Genomic DNA, 12,723 nt, shown 5'->3' on the forward strand with positions numbered 1-12,723 from the left:
ACAATTCTCTGCAGTCGAAGGGAAAGCTCGACGACGCTGAAAAGTCGACAAAACTAATGAAAGCTGATAAAAATTTGCTTAACCTAATTTCACAAGAATTGTAACATGTATCGAATATCAAAAGTATACATATGATACCAGTGGCCAAGTTTGTTTTACGATTATCCGGTTTTCAGTGTCCGAACTGCCACGTGAAATTCTTCCGTCCCACCATCAGGCCGCGTTACTTTCCTTTTCACTTTCTCATTTGACAGAATTTAAATCTTCCACAGTCGCATCGACACTACGCGTCCGTACGGTTCCTTACCAAATCTGTTTCGACGGTATAAAATGAGATTCTGAGCAATGTCGCTGCCCGTGTTTCACCTATACGCAAGTGTTTCTCGCGATCGACTCGTTTAACCCGTTTCGAATTCGACCCGACTTCCTTTTCGAGAACGAAGTAACTTCCCGAAATTCGAAGTGAACGTCTGGAACGTGTATATATTCGTAGAGAACAATTGTAAATAGTGTATATAATGGGGATGTACATGAAGTCGTTGCTGGAGGATCGAAATACGCGAAGAAATGTCGATCAGGTATAGCGATGTACAGAGTGTACGAAAAATGAGTTAACATTTAGAAGGAAAGGGGAACGATAAGAAACTGATTTTCTCTTCGAAGAGACGTCATTGTCAACGTATTCTTCGAATACTTCGTTTCTTCTGCGAAGAAATGGCTTAACGTAAAGCTTCTTCTTACTTCGTAGATCATTTATCATTTCAGTGTACCTTCGGTACTGGTCGATAATAATCACCACAAGTGCAGTGTGACGTGACTGAGATTAGTGTAAAAAAACGAAGGAAATACTACGTGTGTACGTGTACAAATTCTTGATATAAGTGTTAACGTTTCTTTCTGAACACCCTGTATTACTTGAAATGCATGAAACGTAATTAGAAGAGACAATTGTTTAGAAAGTCTGTTATTCAACTGGCGTTCCAGTAATAAATTACACGCACGTCGTCCATCTTATTTAAATAAATTCTAGATAAATAATTTGAATAGATAAATTCTAGATAAATTGTAGAAATCCATGATTGAACGTAAAATGTAATTGGACGATTTGGAGTTGAAAATTTTTCAAATTTTCTCGCAGATACCGGTCTTTAGTTCAGACTTCAATTTAAATGGAAAATCATGTCTCGTTGCTCCCTTATGCTTGTAAAATCTCGAAAAGTGAATAATTTGTTTATCGAGAGAAATTTTGTTTCTATACAAAAGCAGACGATATATTAACAGCGTAAAAATGTTTCGTTGCACGCTTGCAAGACGTGTTTTACTATTCTATTTCACGTTAATTCTTGACACTTCTCAGCCCAATCAGTCCAAACGAATATTTACAATTATTTAAGCGATAAGTAAATAAAATAATCACGTTTGTGTTACGCTTATTTGTTTCGTATTATTCCTAAAAAATCTCACTGCAGGTACAAAAACAGCCGAGGTATTGTAAATTAGTGTTAAATAAAATTGAGAAAGTTAGTCGAAGAAGAATGTCAACATCAACCCTTAAGTGCACTGGTCTCAGAGATGGGTCTGAATTTTTATTTCACTATCGCAACCATGCTGGACAATTTTCGAAGCTCCCACGTTTCAGTAATTTCAGTGAATAACATATATTCATTTATTTGTTAAATTTCTAGATTCAATTTCTACTCGTCGAGGTATTGTTCATTGTTAAACGAATTGTTAAAAGATACATCACATTCGCATTTGCAAGAACCAAAATAACGCGATTAGTCGTAATTCTTCCTCATTCTTAATTCAGCGGGACTCAGTTTCTGTTTGAAAGGTGACTCCAGTTAACAAGTTGAATAACATTATTTACACCGAGTTCATTTTTATAACACAGTGATCTGATAAATAAAGTTGCCCTGCAATTCGACAGACCGTGCGTTCTTCGCTTTTGGACAGCCGAAAAGTAGCCGTTTCTTGGGAAAATTTTTGCGAGAAAACTAGCAGAGCTGTTGAAACGAAACTTGGAGCGATCGTTACTCGTACCTTGCACTGTGCGTTCAATTTTTTTGGTGGCAAAGTACGGTACAGCTTTTGTGTGACGTGTACCGGAAGTAACGCTTGCACGATAAAAAGGGTTTCCAGCGTGCAAGATGTCTGTGGTTAAGGGTTAACATCATTCGCTTTTCTTCGTTCTTGAACCACGCTTCGTGACTATTCCTGAAGGTATACGAAAGGTATTGAAATGTTGGCAGATTCTTGCGACGAATGTGATGCAGCAGATACACCACGTGTCCAGAGAGAGGCGAGGACAGGCATACGGGAAATTCAAAGGATTTCGCGGATGTACAATTTGGTTAACGGGACTTTCCGGTGCTGGGAAGACCTCCATTTCGTTTCAACTTGAAAATTACCTCGTCTCTCAGGTAACGTGAATTTTTTCTAGAGCACGATCGTGTAGGAAAAATAATGTTTGTATTCCTCTTTGTTGATTTTGTTAAAATTAATGAAAGAAATTAATAAGTACACTGTCCTTTGTAAATATTAGAACACCTGTTATGTTTGTACAGAAAGTGTTGCACGATTTGAATTACCTTTCTTCGCCAAACTTGGAAGCATGTACCGGTACAAATATACAGGGTGTTCGTTCTATTAATTTCCAACGTTTCTCTCGCAAGCGGGTAGATTTGTGAGAAAAATAGAAAGGGAGAAGGTTTTGTTATTTTCTATGCACAATACGTTGGCTTGAACAGATTTCACGTAACGACGGTGCCACGAATTTTTTTTTTAATCGATAGCTATAATTTTCAAACTGAATTTCGTGTGAATGTTCCCGGTGGTGCAGAATCGATAACACTATCACGACCCTATTTTTCATGTCGACATCTTAAGTAGAAATAGATATATAGAAGTTTCATTCGGATAGAATAATTCTTTTCAGAATCTTCATAATTTTTTGTAATTTATGTTTGCTTCACACTCGATAAGTGTCCTAATTTTTATAAAGAATTTAATAGTATTTTCGAAGTGAAAATATGAAAGGAAAAGTGTTTCGTAACAAGTCTCCATGTTAGAGTTCTAGAGTTGAAAAAAGGAACACATCTTTACAAATCCTCTCTTTGCAATAAAATTATCATAATAGATTGGTACATCGGACCACGTGAAAGGTTAAACGTTAAAAGTAGAACTTTCGGTAACTGTTAATGACATCAGCTGTGAAATATCCTTGCTCGGGCAACTTCAGAAGGTTCTCCGTAAGGAAAACTTCAGAAACGTGCGTAGAAAAAAGCAATCTAACGAAAAAATTTCAAATATCTCGTAGAAACAGGTACTGAATTAGTATCTTAAACTGTCTCCACGTAATTCTCCTGATGCTTCGTGCACTTCCTACAAATCAACAACTTCGCCCACCTGAAGTCCTGGAATTCGGAATTTCCAAGGAGGGAAGGTAGAATTGAACTTTCCCGAAACATCGTTCACGAAAATAGCGAATTCACAAGACGACGGTACAATGTTTTCCCCGCCACTTTTCATTCATGAATACATGAACAATTCATCGAATGCTCGAGGATTTACATTGTTATTTTCTCTAAAACTCTTCTTGTAACAACCGATATTCTTCGCGATAAATCTGCTCAAACGTGAACCAGGACATATGTTATCCTTTTAGACCAATTTAGTTCACTTCGGGACTTTGCACGTTTGTTAACATGTTCAGAGCAGCGTGACCCACCGGTGGGTCATCGAGTGATGCTCTTGATGGGTCACTGCAGGCGAAGTGTTTGAAATGACGATACAAACTAACGCAATGTAGGCCAGGTTTTTTGTACATCAGGAGGATATTTTGTACTTGTTATTTCTGTAAAAATTCAAAAGAATAATTTAACGTTATAACGATAGAAAAGCATGGCATATCAAAGAAACATAACGTGAACATAAAGAGAATTTTCGTAGGAATTTAACTTGACATATTTACAGAATTGTTACATAAATTAAATACGCTTGTGGACTTTCTCGAAGCAAGGAATGCAAAAATGGGGTTGGCCAATGCAAACCTCGAAGTAGGTATTAACTTTTTTTTTTTAGTATTCGTGCCTCTTTACAGCTTCTTTCTTCACTAAATATTTTATAAGAATTCCCTATTTCCAAGCTAAATTTCACAAAAAGTAAAGCAAAAATCGTGATCCGCTATACTAATGAACTCCATGGAAACAAAGAATAAAGTATCTCATATAAAGAAGCGTAAATGTGAAAGGAGAGGCAGAAATATATTTTATTTTCTTAATGCGGTGACCCACCGTTGGGTCACTCTGGCAAGAACGACAAAAACGCTTGAATATGCGGCGTGACCCACCTGTGGGTCACCACATTATTTTGCAATATTCTACGAAAAGAAACACACCTATATTTAACAGGTGAAATGATCAGAAAACAAAGTATTTTTGATGATCCGATCGTGATGAATATTGAAAATAATAAAACTTCCCGGTGACTCTACATACGAGCCATTCAGAAACCAAATTACTTAACAAAAATCACTTTTTGCATTTTTTCAATTTTACTACCAGATCACACGACGAACGCTCAATTTTCCTATAAATAGATTAAGTTTAACACGTTAAGCGCGGCGTCAGTCCGTGGTGACTGACAGTGAACTTTCCGTTTAGGCGGCGTCGGTCCGTGGTGACTGACAGTGAACTTTTCGTTTAGGCGGCGTCGGTCCGTGGGACCGGCAGTATCATGTTTAAAAAATAAATGTTATGCACGACTCCTTCTTTTTTTTCGCAATTTATGAACACCTCTTCTATCAACCCGGATTGGTATTTCTTCGTCTGAATGCCGTGTGAGCGCATTTGTTATCTTCTCGCCAAGTGATCGCAGCTGTGTGCCGCCTGAACGGGAAGCAGAGCGAAACCGGCTCCGCGCTCAACGTGTTAATAAATTTTCCTCGATAGAATCACAGTCACCGTGACCTCTCAGCGGCTCGTATCACGATCAGTTACGCCTTTTAGAGCTTCACGATCAACCTTCATCTCGTCCAATCTTTCTTCTTCAGGGAATACCAGCGTACAGCATCGACGGTGACAACGTTCGCAGAGGTTTGAATCGAAACCTCGGTTTCAGCAAAGAGGACCGCGAGGAGAATGTTCGAAGAGCAGCAGAGGTGGCGAAGTTATTCGCGGATTGTGGTATAATCACCATTTGCAGCTTCGTCTCGCCTTTCGAGGCTGACAGAAGAGTGGCCAGGAGGATCCACGAGGATTTCAATATAAAATTCTTCGAAATTTTCGTGAAAGCTTCCGTCGAAACCTGCGAGGCGAGAGATGTTAAGGGTCTCTACGAGAAGGCTAGGAAAGGTGTGATTAAGAGCTTCACCGGCATTGGACAGGAGTACGAAGTGCCGAGACAAGCTGACCTCGTTGTGAACACAGAAGTTAACAGTTTGGATGCTTCGACGAATATGGTGATCGAGTTATTGAGGAGAGAAGCAATTCTTCCGGAGATTCGAACGAGCGTTGAGGAGCTGTTCGTTGAGAAGGAGAAGGTCGAGGAGACGAGAAGGGAGGCGGAGAATCTTCCTAGTACGTTGTCATTTGTCTATGGATAAATAATTCTGTTCTACGTGTATTTCATTTTTCTTCTTAATAACTTTCTTGTGGTACTATAGAAGTACCATTAGCAACTTTCCAGAACCAGTGAATGTTCGATACACAGCAAGTATTACCATTGTAACTTTTCGACTTTGTTTTCTGCCGATGTACCGATGTAATCTAATTGTTCATTCGCATTTTCGTTACATAAAAATTCACTTTTGGAAAGTCGCTAATAGGCCACTTTGACCCGGTTGGTAGTTCTAGTGTTAAATACTGCGAAATTTGTCGGTATGGTGTATTTTCTAAAATCTGAGAAAATTGTCGAATTGTAAAAATGATTTAACGTGACTCGTAATTCGTAGGTAGTAGTTAATTTGAATATTCGTATATTTTTGAAAAGTATCGAGGGAATGAAATATTTTCATATGTGACAAATGTACTATTACAATACTTTCATGCGAGTGCATGAATTAATAGGATTAGAATGCTTTTAATATTGTTTCTTACTAGCAAAAGTAGGTTTATCAATTTTTCTTCGATTAATGTGAAAATCATATTTTGTAGATGTTGAGTCAGAAAGAATTGAACTAAATTTAATTCTTGCTACTTTCTGTTGTACAATTTAAATTACTCACTAATAATTACCGATTACTTTTTACTACTTCACCTCGGGAATATTATTGATTACCGATATTGTTGACAATAATTTCAATTCTTCTTGAAAAATGAATTCTACAAATTATTCAATTATGAAAAAGTGTTACATCGAATATTACGATTAATTCAAGGTATTGAAATCACCGATATTGATTTGCAATGGGTTCAAGTGCTCGCCGAGGGTTGGGCAACTCCGCTCAAAGGCTTTATGAGTGAAGACCAATATTTGCAAGTGAGTACAGTTTATTTTAATTTTATAGAAAAATTAAAATGTGTAAAAATTAATTTTATAAAAGTTAAAATTAAAATGAAAAATATAATTGAACACGTGGAGATGAATTTTAAACATAAAAATAATAAAAAAGTAAGAATTTCCGTGTCCGAACGTGTTTCAAAAGTTCAATTAATTTTTCATCTATCTGTTTAAGTAATTTTAATGAAAAATTGCAAATTCTATTCCAACGAAGAATGCATACATATACAGACTTTGTTTAAATTGTTTAAAACCAACCTGCAGGAACTTGGAAGAATATTAAAAAGTAAAAATCCAATTTATATCTTAACATTTTCAGTGAAAAAGTATTGTAACGAAACCAATAAGTTGAGATAGAAAATTAACGAACTGACCAAACAATTATAAATTAATTCATTAACCCTTTCGCAGCAGCAGCAGTAGCAGATTTTAGTACACGACAAAACCCTTTATTTTGGAGATTTCTAATTTTTCGAAAATTTTAATCTTAAATCATTTATCATTTGAAAAATTAAAGTGGAATTAGGCAAAGAATGAGAATTAAGATGAAAGTGTGCCAGGAGCGCATATAGTGAACAGCAGTGAAAGGGTTAATATAAATTTCAGTTCACAGAACAATAGCGAACTAAGAAATAATTATAATAAAAAAGAAACTGTTCCCGTTAGTGCCAGCACTTCAATGTCATTGAACAAGATGGAAACATCGTCAACCAGTCGGTATCAATTGTACTTCCGGTTAGCACAGCTCAGAAAGAGAGGCATACTAATGCACCAGCGGTGACCTTGAAGCATCAAGGTCGAGCCATAGCAATTTTGAAGAGACCAGAATTTTTTGCACATCGGAAAGAAGAAAGGTGCAAAGCTATTCTCGTTTATTCTATTTTTTCAAACTATAACTCTTTAATCTTTAACACACATTCCGGCTTTGGTACAACGAATGTTACAGTGGATTCCGGTTAAGCGGGACCGCCGTTTATTTCGGACAGATACCGAAGAACGGAATATAAACACGTGTTTATTTACTTATTTTTCATTACTCAAGACCGAATATTACATACGTTTTTCAATAAATCGTTTTTGGCTTCATTTTTTACGTTGTTCAGATTTTGCCTCTTGAAATTCGCTTTTTTGGGACAAATTAGTCCGGTCCCAATTAACCGGAATCCACTGTATTTATCACTTTTACCTTTACTTCGATACAGAGCGGCGTAAAAGTAATTCGTGAAAGTTTGTGAAAAAAATGATGGAAAAACGAACGTAACATTGTAAATTCCCGCTATTAACTGTAAGCAAATCGTGGCAGGTGTTGCAGGCAATTTGGAACAAACAATCCTGGCCACCCCTACGTCAGAATGATCCACGAATCGGGTGATTGGCTTGCTGGAGGAGAACTGGAGGTCCTCGAGAGGATTAGGTGGAACGACGGCCTTGACAAACACAGACTCACCCCGAACGAGATTCGGAAAAAGTGCGGAGAACTCGGAGCAGATGCTGTTTTCGCTTTTCAATTGAGAAATCCCATACACAACGGCCACGCGCTTCTAATGCAGGTTCGCGATTTTTATCAATTCCACGAAATTCACGCGAAACACGGTGGAAGGTGTTACTTCGTAAGAGAAAACGAAGTAAATCAAAACTATGTACGAAATCATTTTTTACAACAGAGTGATTCGTGTTGAAAATATTAAAGAAATACTTAAAGAGTGTGTAGAACAATTTGAAAAAAGTGGAAAAATTTGTTTCTTCGAGTTTTTTATTCTTCGAAAAAAAGGAAGGACGAAAATTCCTCGTGTTTTAAAGAGGAAAGGATACGTTCTTTATTTCGGCCTCACAGCCAAGAAATTTCAACTTGGTTCGTATTAATGCTAGAAATTACTAACTTAATCCCTTATTCCCCAAACTTAACTTCACTTAACTTAGCTCTTTTATCACTAACCTACTTATCGATCTACCGTTTTCTGTCTATCTCTTATTACCCTATTGCATTTCTTTTCATTTTCTCCTTCCGTTACATTTTCATCTTTCTCAGCCTATCTTCGCGTAAATCGCATTTCCCTCCCTCCTCATTTTCCTAGCGCCTTCTCTACCTTCCTACATTTACACACCCTTCCTGCGCCACTAATTGCTGATTCTCGCCTCTTCCTTCTTTACTCAGGTACATAAATACACTGGTAACTCGATTGTTCTCATAAATTTATAGCTTCCGTTGTGCCTTTTTTTTTCTCGTTAGGCGGAGGAGATCTTCAACAAGACACAGTGACCTACCCTCTAAAAACGCCTGCGGCTGTCCTGGCCAGGGACTTACGCCGAAACGTATTTTTCATAATCCTTATAAAATCGAAGGAAATACGGTGTAATACCGGTATTTTAACTTTTCGGTATTATGCAGTGGCGCGTTATAGCTTCATGAGGCTCCGGGCAAATTTGAATTTGAGGGCCCCGTGTACAGTGTTGGAGTCAGACATTTTCGGAGGGGAGGGGGGATCGATATTTTGAAGAACGTTTAAATGGCCAAAAATTTTGGCAAATAATTACCGCAATTTTTAACTTTCGACACTCCTACTACACCATGTTCAAAATTAGAGTAACCTCGCTTCGCGCATGGGACGTGCCTAAGGCAGGGCTAGAACGTTCAAACCCCCCACTTAACCGCCTACGTTTTTCTCCGTCTTACCCTATGTCTATGCGCAGAACGGACGAGAATTGGTCCGAGAGAGAGGTTACTCTCATTTTGAACAGAGTATACAGGTATTGTTTGCCGCCCCGAAAGGCTTTGGAGCACCCCAAACATTGCGCCTTATATCTCCGTTCAAGCAGTAGCTATCTCTTGTTTTTAGACTGTCGTGCAAGCGACAGTCTACCCAGTTAGGGTTCGAGGCCTTCTTCACCCCTCTAGGTCTGAGCAGGCCTAGGCCCGAGCTGCTGGGAGGCAGCTCACCCGCCGGGACCTAGGAAAAAGGGTCTCTCGCCAGCATACGGCGTATCAACCACTACCATTACGAGTCCAACCCTTCGGTTAGTCGGCCAAGACCAACCCCCGTAGTACCCGTGTTTAATCGGTCGTACAGGTCGAACCGTTCCCCAGATGGTAGCTTGCCCTCCCGGCTCTTGGTCAACCGACTGAGGCTGCGCGGGGTCGTTACTCCCCGTCTACCTGGAAGTGCCCCGTGGTAGAGTGCCTTGCAAAGCTGGGTCCGTGGGGGCGCGACTCCCTTTAGACGTCCCCGAACTTAATCAGGGCTCTCAAGTCATCCCTGCGAGACTCGGCTCGTGGGATTGCCACTCCCAAGGCGACCAGGAGATAATCTTCGTCGCGCAGTTCGCGACGAGCCCTCCTCGGTGCGCCTGCCTGCGAAGCTCCAGGTCCGTGGGTTAGCAATGCCCAAGATCTGCATACTGTGTCCTTGCCGACGGCGTGACACAGCCTTCGCAGTCCCCGCTGCAAGAAGCTCAGGATGCCGGGGGTTCGCTAGGCCCCGGGCGCCTTCAGGCGCCCCCCTGCGGGCTGAACAGAGTATACAGCAATGAAGTTATAAAAGATTGCCCGAGGCCTCGGGCAATTGCCCCTTTTGCTCATAGGATAACACGCCACTGACAAGGAGTGGGCAAAGCCTTGGTGTCACCGATTTAGTTAAAATTTTGAACACTTATAGATCTCGTTCTCCTGTTCACGAATATACCATTATAGTGGCAGATACTGAATAGTTTTTGAGATATTTGCAATTGAAATTTTCTTATTCCCATAAAATACAATTTTGATTGATGTAAATACCAACCACCGTTGTAGCGTGTCGATAGCGAGTTAAACTTGTAATCCGGTGACTAGGGTTCGATTCCTATACTTAACGAATTTTTTTACAGCGAATGTATGTAAGTCCCTTACGTTGTACCTATTTAGATTGTCCCATCTTCCTGTCTTGCGCCTGTTGTTGTCTTTCTATTAGGTCATCCCATAAGTTCGTGTCGAATTTTATACTTCAGATTGATATTTCCAACAAACCATTGAATTTAATAAAGAAATATATATATAAGCGCCTTCTCATTCCACAACTTTTTCCTATTTTTGTTTTTGTCTTTATAAGACCATTATGTCATCGATACAGTGTCTCCTTGGATTTTCATTGAAATATTTTTCGCTTTCGAACTTATGGGATGACTTAATGTATCTCTTCTTCTCAATTTCTCTGTTACCTCTGAAAAAAGAACGATTAAAAAGGAGAAGTGGTGAAGAAAGTGTGAATAATGCGATTCGAATTGAAAATGGTAACACTTATGCTACGAATTTTAGTAGGATTTATTGTAACAACAGTTATACAGTTGAAAATAATTGTTTAAAATGATGCTAGGACACAAGAAGGTACCTTGTGGAGGAACGTGGCTTCAAGAAACCAGTTCTTTTACTGCACCCTCTGGGAGGATGGACGAAAGAAGACGACGTACCGCTACCAATTAGGATAAATCAGCATCAAAGTGTTCTTGAAGAGGGTGTTTTACACAAGGACACTATTCTTGCCATTTTTCCAAGTCCAATGCTGTACGCTGGGCCTACAGAGGTAGGAAACATTTCGGTAGATTGATAATACAAAAATATTTGACATAATAGTAAAATTTATCGTTGCTTGTTATTTTATATTATTAAATTTATCGTTAATACCGACATTTAATATTAATATTTATCCATCTATACTTTGCAATTACAACTGATTAACATTGGTATTAAATAATATTAATAAGTTGCGAAATATGGATGCAAACGATTTTTATAAACATTTCTAATAATCAGCGTTAAACAAGAATTGAGGAGGGAGTATAAATGTGTATTTACTATTCACCTGTCGGGTTTACATCGAATTTAATTATGCAAATATAAATTTCGTAAGAAAATACGAGAACCTGTTTTGCGATTATCGTGAAATTATTCAAATTATGTTGTAACGAGAGAGATTCTCGTGGATCCCGATGACGATTCGGGACTTCGGTGCGTCTTTTGTTTATGGTGTGAGCGATGCCCGCGCGTGCGGATGCTAGTGTTTTGTCAGACGGTTGGAGTCTTTGTCCACCACGTTGCGACTACACGAGCGCGTCTCTGATATTAACATCGAAATATATAACAAAAATTGTAATATTTTTAGGTACAGTGGCACGCTAAGGCGAGGATGATGGCGGGGGCGAATTTTTACATCGTTGGCCGCGATCCTGCTGGTTTGCCGCATCCTGACCAGTCTAAAACGCCAGATGGTAATATTCGATAATAAAAATTTCACAGTTTTCCAACTAAATAACAAAGTAGTATAATACAATGGTACGTTGACATGATATTTGTTAAATTTCTGGAAGATCATTGCAAATGATCTATGAATCCTGAATTTTTCTACTTGATTTATCAAAAATTGACATTTAGATATTTTACTTACAATCAAATGTGTCTTTAACGAAGTGAATCGGTACTTTTTCTGTGTAATTTTCTTGTATCGCTATTTCTATAAAATTTTCTGAAGTCTCATTCAAGTATTTTATAGTCGGGGCCACGATATAGCGAGGTCGTAAAATCGGTCAGACGTCAAAGTAAACATGTTTTAGCTGCCGGGACCCGAAAATTGACAGAGATACGAGCAGATAAGTACTTGAAACCATGGTCAGGACCGTACAAAGAATTCTTGTATCCAGCGAAAGTCAACTGATTCTAATATATTTACTGAAAACTGCATGCAGCTAGGACAAATTAGGGTTTCTCCCTCTGGGGGAAGCCGCTTTTGGAAGTACGGTTACAGGTAAAGGTCTTATTGATGTCTTTAGCATCTTAGTTTATCTACTCGTGTTATATACAGATAGAAAGTGCAAAAAGATTGTGTAGCTTAATATTAACATATTTTCCATTTGTAAATGAAATACCATTTTCTACTTGAAGTACCAAATCATATGCTACCATTCGTTTATTGTTGGAACCCTCAAACAGACTGCAACACACGGCCTTGAGTGCCGCAACATCAATCGGTGCCGATTCTTGAGAGTTTAATTTACGACCTCGCTATATCGTGACCACAACTATACTTTACATTTTCATGTAACACGATTAAATATGAAATTAGGCAATCTATACGATGGAACACATGGCTCAAGAGTCCTGCCGATGACACCAGGTCTTCAGGATCTTGAAATAATACCTTTCAGAGTTGCAGCATACGACACCAAAGCAAGAAAAATGGCGTTCTTCGAGCAAGA

The 12,723-nt window shown here is 38.7% G+C and overlaps 1 protein-coding gene across 1 annotated transcript in view; it reads left to right on the forward strand.

The window, feature by feature from the left end:
* Nucleotides 1-518: 518 nt before the first annotated feature.
* LOC108579049 (bifunctional 3'-phosphoadenosine 5'-phosphosulfate synthase-like) overlaps nucleotides 519-12,723 on the forward strand; it is a 12,804-nt gene continuing 599 nt past the window's right edge. The window contains exons 1-9 of the mRNA XM_017942478.1: nucleotides 519-578; nucleotides 2,253-2,423; nucleotides 5,054-5,579; nucleotides 6,380-6,480; nucleotides 7,168-7,355; nucleotides 7,805-8,051; nucleotides 10,848-11,054; nucleotides 11,634-11,739; nucleotides 12,591-12,723. The exon at nucleotides 12,591-12,723 is cut by the window's right edge and continues 47 nt beyond it. Of these exons, the coding sequence (XP_017797967.1) occupies nucleotides 519-578; nucleotides 2,253-2,423; nucleotides 5,054-5,579; nucleotides 6,380-6,480; nucleotides 7,168-7,355; nucleotides 7,805-8,051; nucleotides 10,848-11,054; nucleotides 11,634-11,739; nucleotides 12,591-12,723 (1,739 nt within the window). The remainder of the gene's footprint in view (nucleotides 579-2,252; nucleotides 2,424-5,053; nucleotides 5,580-6,379; nucleotides 6,481-7,167; nucleotides 7,356-7,804; nucleotides 8,052-10,847; nucleotides 11,055-11,633; nucleotides 11,740-12,590) is intronic.

This window comes from Habropoda laboriosa, unplaced genomic scaffold (assembly GCF_001263275.1).
Source record: "Habropoda laboriosa isolate 0110345459 unplaced genomic scaffold, ASM126327v1 scaffold42, whole genome shotgun sequence".
NCBI classification, from domain to species: domain Eukaryota; kingdom Metazoa; phylum Arthropoda; class Insecta; order Hymenoptera; family Apidae; genus Habropoda; species Habropoda laboriosa.